General features: G+C 31.4%; 4 protein-coding genes across 6 annotated transcripts; 3 read left to right on the top strand and 1 right to left on the bottom strand.

Annotated features, from left to right (window-relative positions):
• The first annotated feature begins 42 nt into the window (after nt 1-42).
• On the top strand, nt 43-6,269 carry LOC128386288 (uncharacterized). 3 transcript variants are annotated; one of them, XM_053345301.1, is made up of 4 exons: nt 43-839; nt 1,283-2,219; nt 2,353-4,311; nt 4,480-6,269. In XM_053345301.1, the coding sequence occupies exons 2-4, from the start codon at nt 1,287-1,289 to the stop codon at nt 5,521-5,523; spliced, it is 3,936 nt and encodes a 1,311-aa protein (XP_053201276.1). In that variant the 5' UTR covers nt 43-839; nt 1,283-1,286; the 3' UTR covers nt 5,524-6,269. The 3 variants fall into 3 exon arrangements, with proteins under 3 accessions (XP_053201276.1, XP_053201274.1, XP_053201275.1); XM_053345299.1 differs by having other exon boundaries at nt 2,350-4,311; XM_053345300.1 differs by having other exon boundaries at nt 1,133-2,219; nt 2,350-4,311.
• A 1,786-nt stretch (nt 6,270-8,055) lies between these two features.
• LOC128386292 (sodium-dependent nutrient amino acid transporter 1-like) lies at nt 8,056-16,435 on the top strand. The gene is given in 12 exon segments (XM_053345303.1): nt 8,056-8,508; nt 10,507-10,669; nt 11,469-11,600; nt 11,943-12,136; nt 12,139-12,164; nt 12,489-12,621; nt 12,760-12,998; nt 13,234-13,361; nt 13,494-13,738; nt 13,814-14,014; nt 14,175-14,354; nt 14,470-16,435. Coding segments are annotated over 12 exon segments (1,884 nt in total). The 5' UTR covers nt 8,056-8,436; the 3' UTR covers nt 14,641-16,435.
• LOC128386258 (chlorocatechol 1,2-dioxygenase-like) lies at nt 15,447-16,058 on the top strand. The gene has a single exon (XM_053345263.1). The coding sequence runs from the start codon at nt 15,447-15,449 to the stop codon at nt 16,056-16,058; it is 612 nt and encodes a 203-aa protein (XP_053201238.1).
• A 60-nt stretch (nt 16,436-16,495) lies between the features above and the next one.
• LOC128386295 (solute carrier family 2, facilitated glucose transporter member 8-like) lies at nt 16,496-18,733 on the bottom strand. The gene is made up of 4 exons (XM_053345309.1): nt 18,317-18,733; nt 17,986-18,216; nt 17,636-17,859; nt 16,496-17,576 (listed from the first exon to the last, which is right to left on the bottom strand). Exons 1-4 carry the CDS (start codon nt 18,318-18,320, stop codon nt 16,560-16,562), a joined length of 1,476 nt encoding a protein of 491 aa, XP_053201284.1. The 5' UTR covers nt 18,321-18,733; the 3' UTR covers nt 16,496-16,559.
• Nucleotides 18,734-18,874: the final 141 nt, after the last annotated feature.

Raw genomic sequence — 18,874 nt, 5'->3', positions numbered from 1 at the left:
AAAAGGATAAGTTTATTTCGGATTAAAATTCATTCACTTACCGATTAATATTCCAATTATTCTTATCATGAAATGAACATTTTCTGTCACTCGTGTAATTCGGACTTTAAGTGTGTAATGTACAGCGAAGAAGAAGAAGAACAAGTGAATACGAGAGAGTAAAGAAAGAAAATCAATATATTCTTGTTAAGAATTAACCTTTTTCATCTTTTCCACTCTCCTCATTTCTCTTTCTCCTCTTTCTTTGTCCAGTTTTAATATCGATTTTTTTTCTCTTCTCTCTCTACCTCCCTCTCTTTCTCTCTCTATCTTCCATCATGATCTAGCTGCTTTATTCTTCCCTCTCTTGTTATCAAGCCGTCTTGTCTTTTTCCTTTTTCTGTCTTCATTTCATCTTCATCTCTCTTTTTCTTTTTCTCTTCTCTTTCTTTTCCATTACCATGTCAAAGGTTTATCCATATGATGACCTGAGTGAAAGTAGATTGTCAATGATCACCAACTAATCTTCAGTTGACTGAGTTAATCTCCTTCAGTCAAACTGTTTACTTTTCGGTCACTATTGGTGTAGATTTAAATTTTCTTTATTCTCTTACTTTTTCTCTCTCTTTTTCACTTCACTTTCTATTTTCCTCTTTCTCTCTTTTCCCAAAGACTCTCTTTCTTTTTCTCACTCATTCGCTGTCTCCGCTTCGGTTTCTTCCCTTGTGCTCTCTCTCTTTCTCTTTCTCTCTGTTGATATCCCTGTTTCTCATTTATTCTCAATTTTATATTTTATTGTGACTTCTGGTGAACAATAAATATTGTTCATTTCATGATAAGAATAATTGGAATATTAATCGGTAAGTGAATGAATTTTAATCCGAAATAAACTTATCCTTTTTGTAACCTTCACTAATTTTCGGTTACCATTTGGTTTTGTTTTTTCTCTTATATTTTTGCCTCTTCTCTTTTTCTCTTTTTCTCTTCTCTCTGTTTTTCTTCTGTTTTTCTTCTCTATTTTTTCTTTTACTCTGTGATGTGCCTTTGCCTTTTCTTCTCTTTTCCTCTTCCATTTTATTAATTCTCTTGTCTTCATCTTCCACCACCACCACACTCATACTCACACTTACACTTACACTCACCATGACCACAGCACCAGTACCACAACCAGAACTCTAATAGAGTAAAACCAATGTGTCTACTTTAATTGTGTTTTGTTCCTTTCCTTTGGTTTCATTTTCTTCTTCTTCTTTTTATCTGTTCTTTTTGTTCTTGTGCTTCTTGTGTATATTTTGTCCTCTAGGAAAATGGATGAGTCTCAGATTCTAGAATTTGATGAATTTGATAAAAATGGAATCAATATGAATGATGAAAATAACAACAGCCTGATGATTTCGACTACTACATTTGACAACAACAACAACAACAATAACAATGAAGTTGAAAGTGATAATGTTGAAGATTTAGCTGATGTTAATAATAACAATGACAATGATGATGATGACGATGGTGATGGTGATGGTGATGAAGATGATAAAGATTATGATGAAGTAGATGAAGTTGAAGATGTTGAAGATGATGTCCAAGATGGTGAGGATATCGATGATGGCGATTGTATCATAGATAATGATATAATCATTATGAACGATCAACACGTTGACCACATTGACCACATTGACGACAACATTGAACCAATGGTTTGTGAAAGTACTCTGAAGGAAGAAGAGGAAGAAGAAGAAGAAGAAGAAGAAGATGAAGATATGGACAATCCTATTGGTGATATTGTCGACAGTATAAATGAAATAGATTCAAATTGTATTATCGGTGATTTAGAGACTTTAAATACAATGACCGATACGATTACAAATGCCGATGATATTATACTAAGCGAAAACAACGACAATGATGCCGAGGATAACATTGAGACGATAAGAAACCATGAAGATGCTAATGAAGAAAGAAATGCTAATGAAAATGAGCCTTTTAGTAATGATCACAACTACTTGGATAATATTACACCACCAATAGAAGCTAGTTGCTCAAAACGTGAGCCAAAATTAGTAGGAAATTTTATCAATTCGAATCTAAACAACAACAATCATAACAACAACAACAACAATTCGATGAAATCAGAAAATGGTATATTCCAATCTAATCAAGTTACTTTCGAGGAACAATTTGCTAATATATTTGATGAAGAAGAAATGGCCGAGGTTGATTTCACTGGTGAAGACGATTCGGTATGTGTTTTTATTTTCTCTTTTGTCTCAGTTTAAATTATTGTCTGAATGATTCTAATTGATTCTTATTGATTGTATTTGATTGTATGTTGATATTAATTGTGTTTTTTTCTCTTGGTATATTCCACAGCAGCTATTGAATGTTGGATATTTTTGTATTTTCTGCCCGGAAACATTTAAAGATCGAGATGAGGCTCGTCGTCATTACCAGAAGCATGTCAACTATTATTCTATGATGTGTTCCTTGTGTGGTGAGGGTGCTACTGATATGCAAGAGTTTGTGAGGCATCACAAAGAATCACATCCTGAAGCAAAGAAAGGACGTTACAAGAGAAGAGAACAGCCAATTATTGATAAATGGATAAATGGATTTCTTTATGCGCAAGCAACAATTACCCGAGCCTTACCACCTCGAGATCATTGTCCAGTGTGTGAGAAAATATTCTCAGGGAGTCAGATTGAATCTGCGCGACCAAGGAAAAGTTCATTTAGTCGTAAAATTGATCATATCCATCGTCACCTTTGTTATTTACCGTATGAGTGTGTACGTTGTAAGGAGGAAGGTAAAGAATATTCTGTGGCTTATTTCGAGAGCAAAGCAAACAATCATATTAAATTGAAACACCCAGAGATTGATGATACTGATTCTCGGTGGATGATTTTCCAGAAAACAATATCCATCTCTAAATTAGATGATTTTATTGCCAATTACTTGTCTAAATTTGGAATAACAATGGAATATGAAAGACGTCCAACAAAGAAGTTGATTCGAGAAATGGTTGGTTCGCCAAATGTCAATGGAAATGGAATTGCAATGAGTTGTAATAGTAACAATATAACAACAATTAATCGTCATAATTATGCTTTACCTTCACCACCAACGGAAACTTTACCCTCCATTCTCACAAATACAAATAAAAACACAAACACAAATACAAACACAAACACAAACATCAATACAAATACAAATACCACCTCAACTTTATCTCATACCAACACCAACACCAACATGACATCTACCTCCAGCTCCAATAATAATAATCACCATAATAATAATAATGATGATAACAACAACAACAACAACAACAACATGAACAACTCAATTAATGACAATGGAGTTATTGTATTGGATGACGAGGAAGATATTGAAGATCAATCTTTAGTTTGTTCGGAAGAACCGATAGACAGCAATTCCATGATAATCTCTGTTTCACCTTCTCACGCGGAATACATTGAATCTGGAAGAACGTCCAATAAACGTCGACACTCAGAAGAATATTTTTGCCTTTTTTGTAATGCCAAATTCCCTTGTAAACTAGACGCCTATCCACACTTCGGTGAACATTTGGAGTACAAACCAGTTTTGTGTCTTCTTTGTGACAACAAGTTTCCCGATACTGATGCATTTACTGTGCATCACCAAGAGAAACATCGGGAGGCAACTGATCTAATGTACGAGATCCGTGAAGATCAGAATATTGAACGATGGGTGGATGAATTCCTGGAATCTCAGATAACACCGGTATCATCAAGTAGATTGAGCCTCAACTGTTCCTGTGCAACTTGTTGCCCTGTTTGTGAGAAATCGTTGCCTCGGAGAAGTCTAGTCGCCTCTGCGAGCACACCCTGTAACAGTCATAATGATGTTTCCTTTGCTGAACACATCCATCAACATTTGGCCTACAATGCATACGAGTGTACATTTTGCAAGAAACTGGGTCACAGTACTCGTTTACCTAACCTTGACTCTGCTGCCCTGAAGCATGTTCGTGAAAATCATTATGTGCGTGATGCTACATTATATCAACTAAGTCGAGCCTTTCCAAAGACCCTTACGATTGCAAAGTTGGAGCGTTTTATTGCGGAATCAGTGCAAAAACGTCGTCTCCTGGAAAAGAAATGGCGAATATATAAAATAGAACAGATAAAAATGGAAAGATTAAAATTGCAGCAACAAATGAACGCGGCGAGACTTTACCAACATCAACATCAATTGCAATATCCACCACAAGCGAACGGCTTTGGATTATTATTGAATCACGAAAATTCCCATAGTTCTCAAAGGAATAACAATTTTCTCGTTCCTTTCAAGGTACTATCATGTTATTATTATTATCGATATTCTTTTCTCTCTTAGTTTTTTCTTTTCTTCCTCTTCTTTCTCTTCTTCCTCTTCTTTCTTATCTCTCTTATTCTTACTTTCTTCAACTAACTTGCTAACAATTTCTCTTTCTTTCTGTTACTCTCTTTTTTATTCTAGAATAATGTTAACCATGTTCGAGTTGAAGGAGGTCGAGTTGTCAATCTTCCAAGTCCTCTTTCGATTAAAGCGATTCAACAGAGAAACAACTTGAAAAGTAGTTTAAGTAATCCAGGCAATAGTAATCTAAGTAAAAATAACTATTCTTTACATGGTAACAGTACTAGTCACAATACCAGTACCAGTACTAGTACTAGTAGTAGTAATAGTAACAACACCAACAATAATAATAGTAACATGAATATCAACAGAAATTCATATAATCACCACCACCAGAATCAGCAGCAAAACTTGCATCAGAATCAATATCGGCAAAATCCTCATAATAACATGAGTTCTGTTATGAATTTATCAATGAAAAGTAACAATAACAATGGAAATGTCATGAATCATAAAAATATTCAGAATCATCAACTTCATCACCAACATCAACAAAATCAACGCCAACATCCGACTCCTCATTCTCATCATCAACATCACACCAATACCTTAACCAACAATACGTCCTCATCATCTTCATCTTCAGCATTGTCAACTACAAACAACAAAAATAATAACAGAAACAGTAATCAGCACAATCAACATCATCACCATCATAATCAACAGCAGCAGCAACAACAACAACAACTGCAACAACACCAACAACAGCAACTTCAGCACCATCTTCAACAACAACTACAACAACAACAACAACAACAACACAATCAACATTTAAGTAATAGTAATCTTAATATTAACAGTGCAAGTAGTTTAATGATGAACATGATGATGAACTTGAACAATTTAAGTAATTTAACAAACATGAATGCTAATTTGATGAAAAACAATACAATTGATCTCACAAATGATGTGCCGATAAATGATGAAGGCAATTTATCAGGAATATCAACAGGAGTGCGATTCTATGTCAAGTGCCTCCATTGTAATATCGAGCTACCTAATCGTAAACAGTTGAAAGTTCACCATCGACAAGCACATCCTGGACTAAACATGGCCTGTTTTACCACACCCAAGCCAATAATTGCTTCTGAAGTCTCACCATGATTAAGGAACCTTCAGCTCACTTCAGCTCTCTAACTTTCTCTGCTTTTTTGTCTTTATGTCTCTCAACAGATCAAGACATGATTCTCACCTGTACATTTGCATGAATTAATCTCAATGTATCTCCTTTTCTCCCTCTCCCTCTCTCTTTCTCTTTTTTCTATTAATATTTGCCTAAATACGATGAATATTATTCAACGTAAAGCTAAAGGCGAATCACCATCCATATCATTCACCTTATTTAAATTGAGAAAAACCTCACAAACCTCATATTTTCTCTCTCTCTCTCTCCCTTTCTCTTTCTTTCTTTCTTTCTTTTTCTCTTTCTTTTTGCTTTCTCTCTTTTTTCTTCTCTACTTCACTTTGTCTTTTCTTTTCTAAATTCTTCTCTCTCTCTCTCTCTCTCTCTCTCTCTCTCTCTCTCTCTCTCTCTCTCTCTCTCTCTCCTCCTACTTCAGGTCTCTCGTTTCTCTTTTCTTTTTTCTCTCTTCGATTCTTTTTCTCACAACACAAGCAATTTTTTTTTCGTTCATTTTCATCTCTTCTCATACTTTTTGCTTCTGAAGCCCCATAAGAATCTATTACATGTAACTTGCTTTTCTATGTCAAATTTGACACAAAAAAAAGATGAAAAAATAACTATGATAATATTGAAAGGGGTGGCACAAAATCTATAAAACAAACAAACTATCCACACGATATAATATTAATATTAATTATATAATATTAAAAGTTGCTTAATCTAAGAATCAACCAATGATATTGTTTATTGTTTACAATTTATGTTAATCAACGACGGAACCATAAATTAACCCAACCAACAAATACTGTTAATTGGTCTTAATATGAGATCGACCCAATAATTTGATTCGTTTTTTTTATAATTCAAATCGTTGGGTAACTTTTTCACTCCACATCATTTAAATTATCATCATTCAATTTACAGTGGGAATTGATTAATTGGTTGTTTACTATTAATTTATCAGCATTAGAATTAAATTGCATCAATTGGTCGGGTCATTGTCATTATATTATCAAGACCATTGACCTAATTTCACATTCATCTTAATTATCACTACGATGATGATGATTTATTTCAATGTTTCAAAGTCAAGTGAAAATTATACAACCTTATTTGTAGTAAGAATGACAATTTAACACCGGAAATTTAATTGTTCCCAAAGAATCAATTTGCATCACTTTAAGATGATCAACTGTTTCGCTTAAATCACAATGATTAACTAATCATCCAATGGTTATTTGATTTTACTAATCAAGTTTTTCTTTCTATTTAAATTAACTAATATCATTTCGAGGTTCATCTTTCTAATCGTATATTAAATTGCTTCAAGGTTTTGATAGTCTAATTCAATGATTGCGATGTGTAATTAATTGTGATGATTTGATTTTGTTTTTTGCTCTTAATTGTTACTCAATTAACTTTTGTCAAGGACAATCAATGATAAACATTTAAAGTTAATTTTTTGAAGGCTTTTAAATTAGTATGAATCGTAATTTGACCCAAATTTAATTGTCTTGTGTCTTAATTTTTCTGCTCGATTGCTCGTATAATAATTAAGACAAAGTTCGTAACAATTAGTTGATCCCTAACAATAATCTAATATAACCCTTATGTCAATTTTAATTATGAAATTGATGAAAAGTTTATCATTAAATGAACGTGATTAAGCAAATGGGCTAATCAATGGGTAATTAAACAATTAGTAACTTGTTACCCTCAAGATATTTGGCAATTTAAATTTTACCTGAAGACATTTAATTTCCCAAAGATCATTAACTTAATCAGTTTTGTGTTCTCACTCTCTCTCTCTCTCTCTGTAATTCAATCATAACTAGTTGTTAATTAATCAGAAATAAAATGTTAATAAACAATTAAGAAAATATTGATCTTACAAATTGTTGGAAAAACTTAATTTCTTGATACAATTAACTAAGATCGTAACCAATTAAAGTTCATTTCAAGGATTCAAAGTGATCATGATCTCTAGAAAATTCAGAATATATCTAGTTAATTAGTTGATTAATACAATAAATTGCTACAAGTAAATATTAGCATTTCCAACTGAATTTAGTAAATAATGTCAGCAATTAACTCAAATCGGAATTATGAATTGATGTGAATGATAATTGAAAGATCATCATAAAAAAAGGGAATAAAAACAATTGGAAAAAGTTTTAATCGAAAAATTAACTGATCAGAATCATTGAATCTCTATAAAAGAAAACTTTAGAAACAACAATTAACTAATTGTCACGTGGAAAGAAAGGAAAGAAAGACTCATCACACCCATTTTATTTTCCCTCCTTCGATCTCTCTCATTTTCTCTTTCTCTCTTTTTTTTCGACATTTTCGAAGGCTGAATTTTCCTTCAATTGGCTTTTTATCATTACAACCAAATAATTCGTAGCGTTCATAATGTGTATCATGTTATTTCAATAGTAGAATAAAATTTATCATCATTTCTCTTTCATTCTTAATCTTTATCATCTTCTATCATTTCTCTCTCTCTCTCTCTCTCTCTCTCGATTTCGAGAAAAAGTTTCTACTGAAGAAGAAAAAATCTCTCATTAATCTTCATCTTTTCTTCAACCCCTTCGCCAGTCTCACTTTATTAATCATCATCATCCGATCATCAATTGTTAACGATCATCATCATCATCATCATCATCATCATTATCTTCAATATCGTTACAAGTTTCTACTTTCAGTATTTTTTTATCGTTCATCGAGTTGAAACAAGACACAAACAACAACGATTGTTATGATTTATAAGAATTGATTTGTTAATTTCGATATTTTTTCTTTCAACCAAAGTGTCAACAACAATACGATAACCGATTAATTTGGATAGAAAACTTTTCCCCAATTTAATTTAGTTTGTTTGATTATTCACAATGACAATTGAAACCAACGGCGGAAACAAAGCTGCTAAAAATGGGACATGTATCAACAATCAAAATGATCAGGTAAGATGATTTGATTAACATGATAAATATAACATTTTCAACAATAATTAGTCAAATAAATTGTCAATCAGATAATTGTATCAATTTAAGTGAAATTGTTCACGTTAAAAATCATTGAAATCTAACAATTTATCATCAAATATCAGCAACAAAAAAAAGTCTAATCAACTTTCAATATCTATGAGTTGATTTCAATCAAACTGTTTGCTTATTGTTAGTTAATTGTTTTAGGTAACAATCAATATTAATTGTAGTTACATTGTATAATTAGCTGAAGGAAACCTCATGTTTTGAATCATTTTAGGCCAAGGTTTGTGTGTACGACAATTAAGATGATATTATCATTAACGGTTAATCAACTTAATCAACTTAATCAACACAATCGTATTGTTGTATCCGTTGTAATTTCCGTTTCTATTATCTAACTATCTTATTCATTTAATTGAACAATTAAAAGTAAATGCTTTCTAAGTAGTTATATAATTAGAAAACAATTTAATTGGTAAAGTATTGATAGTTAATTAACTGGAGAATATCAACTAATCAACTTAATTGTTGATTCCAACTAAAGATCATTTTATAAATATTGGTCAATATTTTTCTCGTTGTTTTTTCCTCATCTTTAATTGTTGTAATTGTAATTATAATGTTATCAATTAGTTAATTATTATGATAAAATCTAAATTGTTCAATTTTCATGTTTTCAAAATCAATTGATTCTCGTGAAACAATTAACCAATTGCACAAAAGTTGGACACGTTAATTGTGTTTTCTAATAATTTAATTTCCCAATGAAACCAGTTTAATGATCAAATCATAAGAAGTTTATTTCTTTGAACAATTAATAAACAATTAAGCAAATTAACTCATGAATTAACCACAGTAAAAGTTAATGAATGTAATCAAATTATTTTTAAAGTTAATAGTAACAATTAAAACTTTTACTCAGGTAAATAAGTAAATTTACAAATCACTGAGATTAATCTGATTAATAATATCAAGGTGATTTTAATTGTTATACAGATTATGAAGACAACCTTCATCATATTAAGCGATTAACTTGATAATCAAGTTAATCTTCATCACCGTCTAACTAAATTGTTAGCAAAGTTAAAGTATTTAGGTTAGAAATTGATTACAAATGAATTTAATAGTTGATCCATTGATTTGATTACGACATTTGAACAGAAAATATTTTCCTTCCTCTAAATTAAATCAAATTGTATCATCTTCATCATATTCAGTAGCGATAATCATGATAACCTTGAATTAATCAGTCCAATAATCGATAATTAAATTATATTGTCGGGAAGTGAAATTGAGAATCTCCTTTACAAAGTATTTGGTTGATTTCCACTTGCTGGAGTTTAAACTTTATCCTAAAAACTTATTCTCATTTAAGATTAATCCAAATTGTTTCTATTATTAATATAATCCTTTAGATAATCCCTGAGATTAATTTACTATTTTGAATTAATCAATTTCGAATCATTTATATTATCGAGAAGCGATTTGACTTAATCGCTATCCTAATCTATTTACAACAATATAACCAGAAAATCAATCATACTTTATTTGGAAAGAGCAATTAATTAATTACTAGTTAATTATTGTTCGTCTTTCTCATACCCAACAATCACTTTGATCGTGATTTAAATTGATTGTTTATAATTGAAACAATTTCCCTTAAAATTTTGTCAACAATTCAATTTAATTCACAAATCGTATGATTATTTAACCAAACAATTTACGAGGTTATCGCCTCCATAATTAAAGATTCACATGATTATGAGGCCTAACATTCATTGATATAATTATCATGACAATTTAGTGATTAACTTTGATGGTAACAATTGAGTTCAATGATAACCTCTAGACGATTGTGACAAAATAATGTAACAATTTACTGATTTCTTAACAATCAATACTTTCCATTTCCTCTGATTAACTGATTAATCTCTTCCAATCTAATATGAAAACTGATCTCTTTCTCCATAGGTATTAAAAGTAGTTAATTGTGAACAATCAGTAGCTAATTGTGATCAAGTTGAACGAGGTCAATGGGGTCGAGGATTTGAATTTCTGTTATCATGTATTTCCCTTTCCGTTGGATTAGGAAACGTTTGGAGGTTTCCTTATGTTGCTTATACTAATGGTGGAGGTAAGTGTTTGTCTACAATCAATTTAATTGTGATTAAATCAAGGTGATGGTTAAATTTGTTTTGTTTTCCAATTTAATTTATCAGCAACATCAGCAAAGTATACAACAATTGATTCCCAATTAACCTTGTCTACAATTTAAATGAGCAATTAGATTTGCGAACTATTCAATTTTTTTCTGGATTAAACAATCAAGTTAATTGTTTACAAGTTTTTTTTTAATGACAGTTAATCACCAAGTTAATCCCATCGATCAATAGTTAATTAATGGAAAAATTATAAACTTACAGTTGAAATTAATTTAAATTTACATGATGAATTCAATTTCTAGCTTATCAGGTTTAATCAATCGTATACGATTAATATATTAATCAGCAAATTAGTTAATTTATTCAAAAAATCATTTAATTATTTTCTTGTTGTTTCTTAAATCATTGAACTAATTGTAACAATTTACACTTTCGATACATAAAATTAATCTTTATCACGAAAAACAATCAACACAAATAAAGTGTTCACAAAGTCAAATAGTAATTAAGTTAATCGTGATTGGTGCTGATTGTTGAAGTTCTGTCAGTTTAACTGGTGATTAAAGAGTTAATTAGATAATCAGTGATTAAAAGTTACCTTAATCAGTCAAAATGAAAGGAGCAATTTAACAATCCAACCAACCAACCAACGCTAAAAGTATGAAGTAAAATGAATACAAACTAAATCATTTAGTTAATCAAATCGCACACTAATTAATATCATCACAATCATCAGATATCAACTAATCAATTAGTTAATTGTTCCAACAGGTGCTTTCTTAATTCCCTATCTTATTTTGATGTTTCTAATTGGAAGACCTTTGTATTATATGGAATTGGTTTTGGGTCAATTTTCTGGTTGTGGACCAATTAAAGTTTGGAAAGTTGTTCCTGCCTTTAAAGGTTAGTTAATTAGCTAATTGTTTCACCGGATTAATTGGATAAGCTTTTTTTTATCATTACAATTAAGCTGTTAAATGGATTAAGCTTATACAATCAAACACAATTGGTTGACATTGAATTGAATCAACGATGTGCTTGATTGTAATAAGAGTAACTTTTTTTTGATCAATCAACAAATCAGTTATTGGTAAAAGTTTCCTTTACTCTTGACAAACATTTACTCAATTAAAATCTAAATGTAATCAATCAAATATTGATCATTGATGATTTATTTATACAGTTATTATTATTTAATTAAAATCTGTCTGGTTTATATCCATTTCTTATTGTTAATTGTTACAGGAATTGGATTTGCTCAAATGACAAGTTGCTCTTATGTGACAATTTTTTACAATTACTTGATGGCCTTAACTTTATATTATTTTTTTGCCTCATTTTCATCACCTTTACCTTGGACAATATGTGACCCAAATGTCCACTGGTCATCATCATTGTGTAATAATAATTATACTAATTACAATCAATCAAAAGCTCGTTGGTTCATCTTCCAGAAAAATATTTCCAGTTAAGTTTACACATAATATTTACATTGAAAAGAATCAATTTGAATACTAACCAAGAAAAATCTTACAATCAATTTTTCAACTTTAATTGTTAATTTACTATTTTCTTCAATTTGTTAATTAATTAATTTCATCTTCTTCTTGTTAATTGTTAAACTTTAACTTCCACTAGTGGTGCCATCTAACGAGAACAATTTTAGACTTTAACAGTTTTTACTTAACTTTTTGTTCAAAAGTTTTTAATTGTTACTTTTACTTTGATTCTTTATTGATTCCAATCATCTCATATATTAATTGTTGTATTTTTTTCTAATTAATTCAACAGTAAAGAGGTATTACATTTATCAAGTGGACTGGGAGAGATAACATGGTTTAATTGGAGAATCGCAGGTTGCCTGTTACTCTCATGGACTTTGGTGTTTCTAAGTTTAATCAAAGGAATCCAATCTCTGGGAAAGGTAATCAATTAATTATCTCCATGAGCGATTGATTGTTTAATCGCAACAATTAGATGAATTAGATCACTAAAAGTGTTTTCAATAAAAGTTACAATCCTATTGTGTTTTAAAACAAGAATCGATATCATTTATCATCAGGTTGCCTATTTCACGGCCATTTTCCCGTACGTGGTTCTCATAGCAATTTTAATTGCCTCCTTAATGGTTGATGGAGCAGTTGATGGAGTAATTTACTTCTTTAAGCCCCAATGGCATCGTCTCTGGGACCCGATGGTTTGGTACAACGCTGTTCTTCAATCCTTTTTCTCGCTCGGTGTTTGTGCCGGTTCTTTGCTAATGTATTCAAGTTACAATGATTTTCGTAAAAATGTTTACACGTAAGAATCTGGGCTTAACTTATTTTCTCTTCCACTTCAAGGACTTTTCTTGTTGCTTTTCCTTTGGTATGAAAGCTCATATTACAAGGAGAACTCACCCTAACTTGAAAGATCTTTATTACTTTTTTAACCTTTGACTCCTTGAGATTATTTCTTGATCATGGAGATGATTTTCTTGCAATGTTCAAATGATTGATTCTTTTTTTTTGCTTCTTTTTTGCTATTCTTTCTGAAGAGATGTGATAATCATCAGTGTCTTGGATACTGCAACCAGCATTCTAGCTGGTTGTGTCATCTTCGCTGTCCTTGGATCGATGGCTAAAAGTCAAGGTGTTCCTGTCAGTGAAGTTGCAAAATCTGATGGTAAATATTATCATGATTCTACTGATTATTCATCCATTATCATGAATCGATGACTTCTTCATCCTCTTTCATTGGATTATCTTCTACATTTTATATTAAACTTTGAATTTCTGTTTTATTCTCGTTTCTTAGGAACTGGATTGGCATTTATCGCGTATCCTCAAGCATTGGGACAGTTCACATTCTGGCCTAATCTTTGGTCGGTTTCATTTTTTGTTATGCTTTTTACCCTTGGTATTGGATCGAGTGTAGCCCAAGTTGAGACAGCGATAACATGTCTTAAAGATTCATCGCCTTTCTTAATGAAACACAAAACGTGGACTGCGTTCACTGTTTGTTTTGTTTACTTCATCTTAGGACTTCCTTTGGCTACTAATGTATGTAGACTAACTTTCTATCTATTGACTGTATTGTTAATGATGATTTTCTATGTATTCATTTACCATTTACAGGGTGGAATGTATATCATGAAACTCTTGGAAGAATTTGGAGTTGGAATAACCGCTTTTCTTTATGGGATCCTTCAAGCGATCGGAATAACATGGATCTATGGTTATTCTAGATTCGCGAATGATATCAAATTCATGCTCGGCAGGCCAGTTAGTTGGTTCTGGCGAATAACGTGGACAATATTAACTCCATTTTTACTCGGGGTAATTAAGACAATTACTTTCGATCAATTTAGTTCTTGTTAAGTTCCATTGTCTAAACATGGAATTAGTTCAAATTTGGTCTTTTGATTAAGTCTCCCAATAATAATCTAAATTGTAACTTTGTTAATGTTTGTTTTTCTGTTCGTTTTTCCAATTCTAGTCCATCTTCATTTACGGAAATTACAAAGCCGCCATTACTCATCATCATTCTGATCCACTGAGAAACGGAATTCCTGTTTGGGGCGAAATGCTAGGATGGGCCTTGGCTTTTCTCGCTCTATTGCAAATTCCACTTTGGATGATGATCACAATTTACCAACAATCAGGGGATTTCAAACAAGTAAGAATCATTCTCTCAATTAACTAGACCACTTTAGCTTTTATTACAACAACAATTAAAATTTCTAATTTATCTTCATTGATCATCTTCATGATTTTATTGTATTAATATTTAGAAAATAAGAAAAGCATTCAGTCCAACTAAAACATGGGGACCCAGGGATCCAGTTCACTTCGAGGAATGGTTGAAATATAAAAGCTCATTGAAACATCCGAAAAGTTCAGCCTACCAAGTTAATGCTGGTTTCGTGATGGACAATTATAATTCAAGTGATAAATCAGTTTAATCATCAACATTAATTGAACGAAAAAATCATTAACTAATCAACTTACATTTACCTTTTCAACTGTACAAACCGAAATCAAAGTCATATAACTTTATATAATCCATCACAATTTAATCGTCAATATTTGATTGGTGATCTTTTCTCATAATCTATTAATTGTTTCCCTTTAATTTGATGTATTATTTAATTATCTTCAATTTCTAGTGTATACAACATTCAACTTAAAAAGTGCCAGTTTAGCTCTACAATATTTAATTGTAATTCTTTTAATTGTTTTTAATTTAAACTAAATTACTAAATCATTAATCAATCACCTTTTAAACTGAAACAATGAACAAAGTTTAACTAATTGAGTTGATCAAAAAAAAAAAGTACAATGATGATTATGTTTAAAAACTTTTTGCTCAATTAAACGAAACAATTTGATAACAATAATCAAGAATTAAAAAAAAATTGATTGTCACAATCAAGGATAACCATTTATTAAATAAGTCAAGGTTAAAAAATTAACTGATTAACAATTAAGCTAATAGATAGTTAGACAATTACTGGTGATTCCTTAATTTTTATGGTTTGATCAATTAACTAATTGAAATTGCGATACAATGTTTTTGTTTTGTCATCAAGATGGAAAAGCATAAGAAATTAATTAACAATCAGATTAAGAAGATATAAACTAGAGCAACAATTTAGTATAAAAGTTATTAATTGTTTGTCTCCTCATCAATTCTGGTTAATATTAACCATCTAATTGTCCAAAATTTGCTAGAGGGTTAATCAGATAACAATTAACAATTAGATTGAAAATGTTGGTCAATAATTTGGTGAAAATTTTTTTAACTTTGTTTCCAATTTTAGTTAAATCAGATCCTGATTATGTTTCCCCTCGAACTGAATTACCTTACAATTCAACGGTAACTGATTGTCGAGCCGTTGGTCGAGCCCGATATCAGCATTCATGTGTCTTAGCGCCAATGACCACCTCTGGTCCATATTTTATTCCGGAGCCACTTCGACGGGTCAATATCCGTGAAAACGAAATTGGGTCTCGAATGGATTTGATCATCGGTGTAACTAATTCCCGTAGTTGTCGACCAGTGTCCGGTGCTGATGTTTACATTTGGCATGCCAACTCTTTCGGTAATTATTCAGGTTTCAACGATTTAGCTGGTGTCCAATGGGCTAACGATGGTAATTCAATTCCACAATTAACTTCCCGTTGGCTACGTGGTGTCCAACGAACAACCCAGACGGGACAAGTTCGATTTATTTCCATTGTACCTGGTTGGTATAGAGGTCGATCGCTTCATATTCACATTGAAATTCGAATGGGCAATAATCTGGTCTATGTTGGTCAACTGTTTTTCACTGAAGAATTTGGTGAACTTTTAGAACAAGTTTCCCATATAATACGGTGACCACTCCTCGAACTACTAATCCCGATGATGTTAGATTCCAACAGTCTCGAGGTGCTGGAATCCTAGTGACCACTGGTGACTTTGCCAGAGGAATCAGAGCTTCGATAACATTGGGTATTGAACCAACTCGAACTGTTCAAGATCAATTAAATCCAAACGGTGATGGCAATCGGGAACTTTAATCTACTGCCACAAGAATATTTTAATTATATTAATAGTATTTAATTTAATCGAAAAGGAAATAAACAAAGAAAATCCTAGTCAAATATCTGATTAATTTTTGATTCTTATTATTAATACTTTGAATTTTATCAAAATCATAATAATAATTGTTATCATATTTATCTGTTAATAAAGGTTAATTAATTAGCATTCAACTGATCGATCTCATTGATTGAAATCTTAGATCTTAAATCAACAAGTTGTTTATATGAATATCGGAATATTTTGCTTGTTTTATTTTCATCGAGTAGCAATTTACATTGTAATTAAATCGAGACTTTAATTGTTACGAAAAGTACAGGGAACATCTTGAAACAGTTTACAGTTAAATTGATGAGCGATTTTTTCAGCTGATTTGCCCTTCGTTTCGGGTACAAAGAAAGTGACAAAAGGTACACTGAATATCGAGATGAATGCCAATAGCCAATAAGTGCCGTAGGGTTTAAGGTAATGTTGTAAGTCTTCAAACGATTTAACCAATAGGAAGGCGAATGTCCAACAGAAACAAACACCAGCCGAACTGATTAAACCTCGAGCCTCATAAATGGTATATTCTGATATCATGGTGAAAGGTAAACACCCATAGCCAAGCGCGAAACCAGCGACAAAAACCATGAGTGAAATTAACGCAATGAAACCGTATTTAGGTCCAAGTTCAGGATTCGAGTGGACAATGTAAAAGGTTAATCCAAGAACGGATAAACTGATAACATGTAAAACTCCTGAGATGATTAAAAGTGGCTTCCGTCCACATCTATCGGACAATAGGCTTGCGATTATGGTTGAAATAAATGAGACCGAGTTAACAATCACTGAAGCGACAAAACCGTTCAATTGAATTTGTGACAATTTAAATATCTCAACCATTGAAAAAGTAACTGGACTTATGCCGCTAAACTGCTGGAAAAACATTATACCCAAAGTAATTAAAAATGGCTTGTAAACTTCGGGTTTTCTGATCACTGACCAAGGGACGAAAACTTTAGACTCATCACCGGTTGACCCTGATGACCCCATTTCCTTTAATTCACCTTCAATGTCACTTGAATGACTTCGTAATCTTTGTAATACTTTGTATGTTTCTTTGGTACTAGTAGATTGATAATCATTGTTATTATTATTGTTGTTGTTGAAATTAGTTGATTGCTGGTTAATTATGAACGCTGGTGATTCCGTTGTGAAAAACATAAGTAAAGGCATAATTAAACACGGCAGTGAACTAATTAAGGCCAATTGTCGCCACTCCAAGAAAACGCCAAGAATTGATGATAAAAGTATACCACCGATAGTTGCGGCCTGTGAAGTGATACAATTGTTAATTGTAAATTGATTAACCGATTGACTAAAACTTTTACCTGAAATGTTGACCCAATTAAACCTCGTAGGTGACAAGGTGAAATCTCAACCAAATACAAAGGTATAACTGTGCAAACAAAACCTGAACATAGACCAGTGGTCAATCGTCCGATTAATATTGATGTAATTCCAGGAGCAAATCCGATTGCAAGCCAACCAAAAAAGAAAGGGACATTAGCGACAATTAATGACAATTTACGGCCAATCAAATTAGCGACAGGACCTTTGTGATTATCAGAGAGTCAAAACAAAATGAGATTAACAGGAAATCCTTGTTACCAATTAGATGTTAGGTTTTCTAAAAAAAAAAGTTTAATCCTCGCAAAAAGTTATTAATTGTTTTACTTACCTGCAATTAAAGCACCGATCATGGCACCAATTGAGATTATACTCTTAATCCATGATTTAGTTTCATTGTGATCATGTTCAATTATTCTGGGTGAAGTTAAATTACTTTCCATACTTGGAATAGCTGATGAACTAAATCCAACAGTTAATCCCAATGAGATTGATCCCAAAAGCGATGATCCAACAGCATAGACCAGAAACAATGAAGGTTTAACATTGATCATTTTTTCATCTTTTAAATCACAAAATCAATCAATTAATCAATCGATAAACAATGAAACTGGATTAGTAATCAACGAGAAAACAAATCTAATCTAAATTGTAAGACTTACCCATAATTTTGTAAGGATAATCAAAGGATATTAAATGAATCAATGGTGAATTACTGAGGATTTAATTGTTGTCGTACTGATCAACTGATTCCGAAACTTTTTCCTTGTTATAATCAATAACAATCAATTAATTGCTTAAATTCTTCTAATAATTAAGGAAAAGGTAACGGTAATTATAATTGATTTGGTTCAACTAACAACAACTTTGTAATCAATGAGGTTTATTAAGTTAATCAAGAATAATTTCCTAATTGTAACTCAAATTGTAACTCTAATTGTGATGTTACAGAGAAATGAAAGTTTCGTCTAATAATGATTTTAATTTTAATCGGAAAACATGGCTAAGAATTAATTAATTGTAATCTCCATTTCCACCAATTTTTACATAACAATGATCTTCTTTATTACAATCAATCAATTATGATTAAATGTTAATCATCTTGAAGCATGATTAGTGAATGGCTAAGGTATTGTAGTCTAATTGTTAAGGTTAGAAAACAATTAAGGTTAATAATTTCAAGTTCAATTGAACAATTTATCGTTAAATGTTAAAAATAT

This window comes from Panonychus citri, unplaced genomic scaffold, assembly GCF_014898815.1.
Source record: "Panonychus citri isolate SS breed McGregor unplaced genomic scaffold, ASM1489881v1 Contig00068, whole genome shotgun sequence".
Lineage (NCBI taxonomy): Eukaryota > Metazoa > Arthropoda > Arachnida > Trombidiformes > Tetranychidae > Panonychus > Panonychus citri.
The sequence above is the reverse complement of the archived record's forward strand: the minus strand, read 5'-3'. Positions and strand labels throughout refer to the sequence as shown.

What these genes read in the sequence shown, in the direction of transcription:
- LOC128386288 (XM_053345299.1), top strand. Translation starts at nt 1,287, where the DNA reads ATGGATGAGTCTCAGATTCTAGAATTTGATGAATTTGATAAAAATGGA. An exon ending in TCACTGGTGAAGACGATTCG is followed by an intron (nt 2,220 to 2,349) that starts GTATGTGTTTTT and finishes TATATTCCACAG; the next exon opens with CAGCTATTGAATGTTGGATA. An exon ending in ATTTTCTCGTTCCTTTCAAG is followed by an intron (nt 4,312 to 4,479) that starts GTACTATCATGT and finishes TTTTTATTCTAG; the next exon opens with AATAATGTTAACCATGTTCG.
- LOC128386258 (XM_053345263.1), top strand. Translation starts at nt 15,447, where the DNA reads ATGTTGGTCAATAATTTGGTGAAAATTTTTTTAACTTTGTTTCCAATT.
- LOC128386295 (XM_053345309.1), bottom strand. An exon ending in GATCGGTGCTTTAATTGCAG is followed by an intron (nt 17,860 to 17,985) that starts GTAAGTAAAACA and finishes ATAATCACAAAG; the next exon opens with GTCCTGTCGCTAATTTGATT. An exon ending in TAATTGGGTCAACATTTCAG is followed by an intron (nt 17,577 to 17,635) that starts GTAAAAGTTTTA and finishes ATCACTTCACAG; the next exon opens with GCCGCAACTATCGGTGGTAT.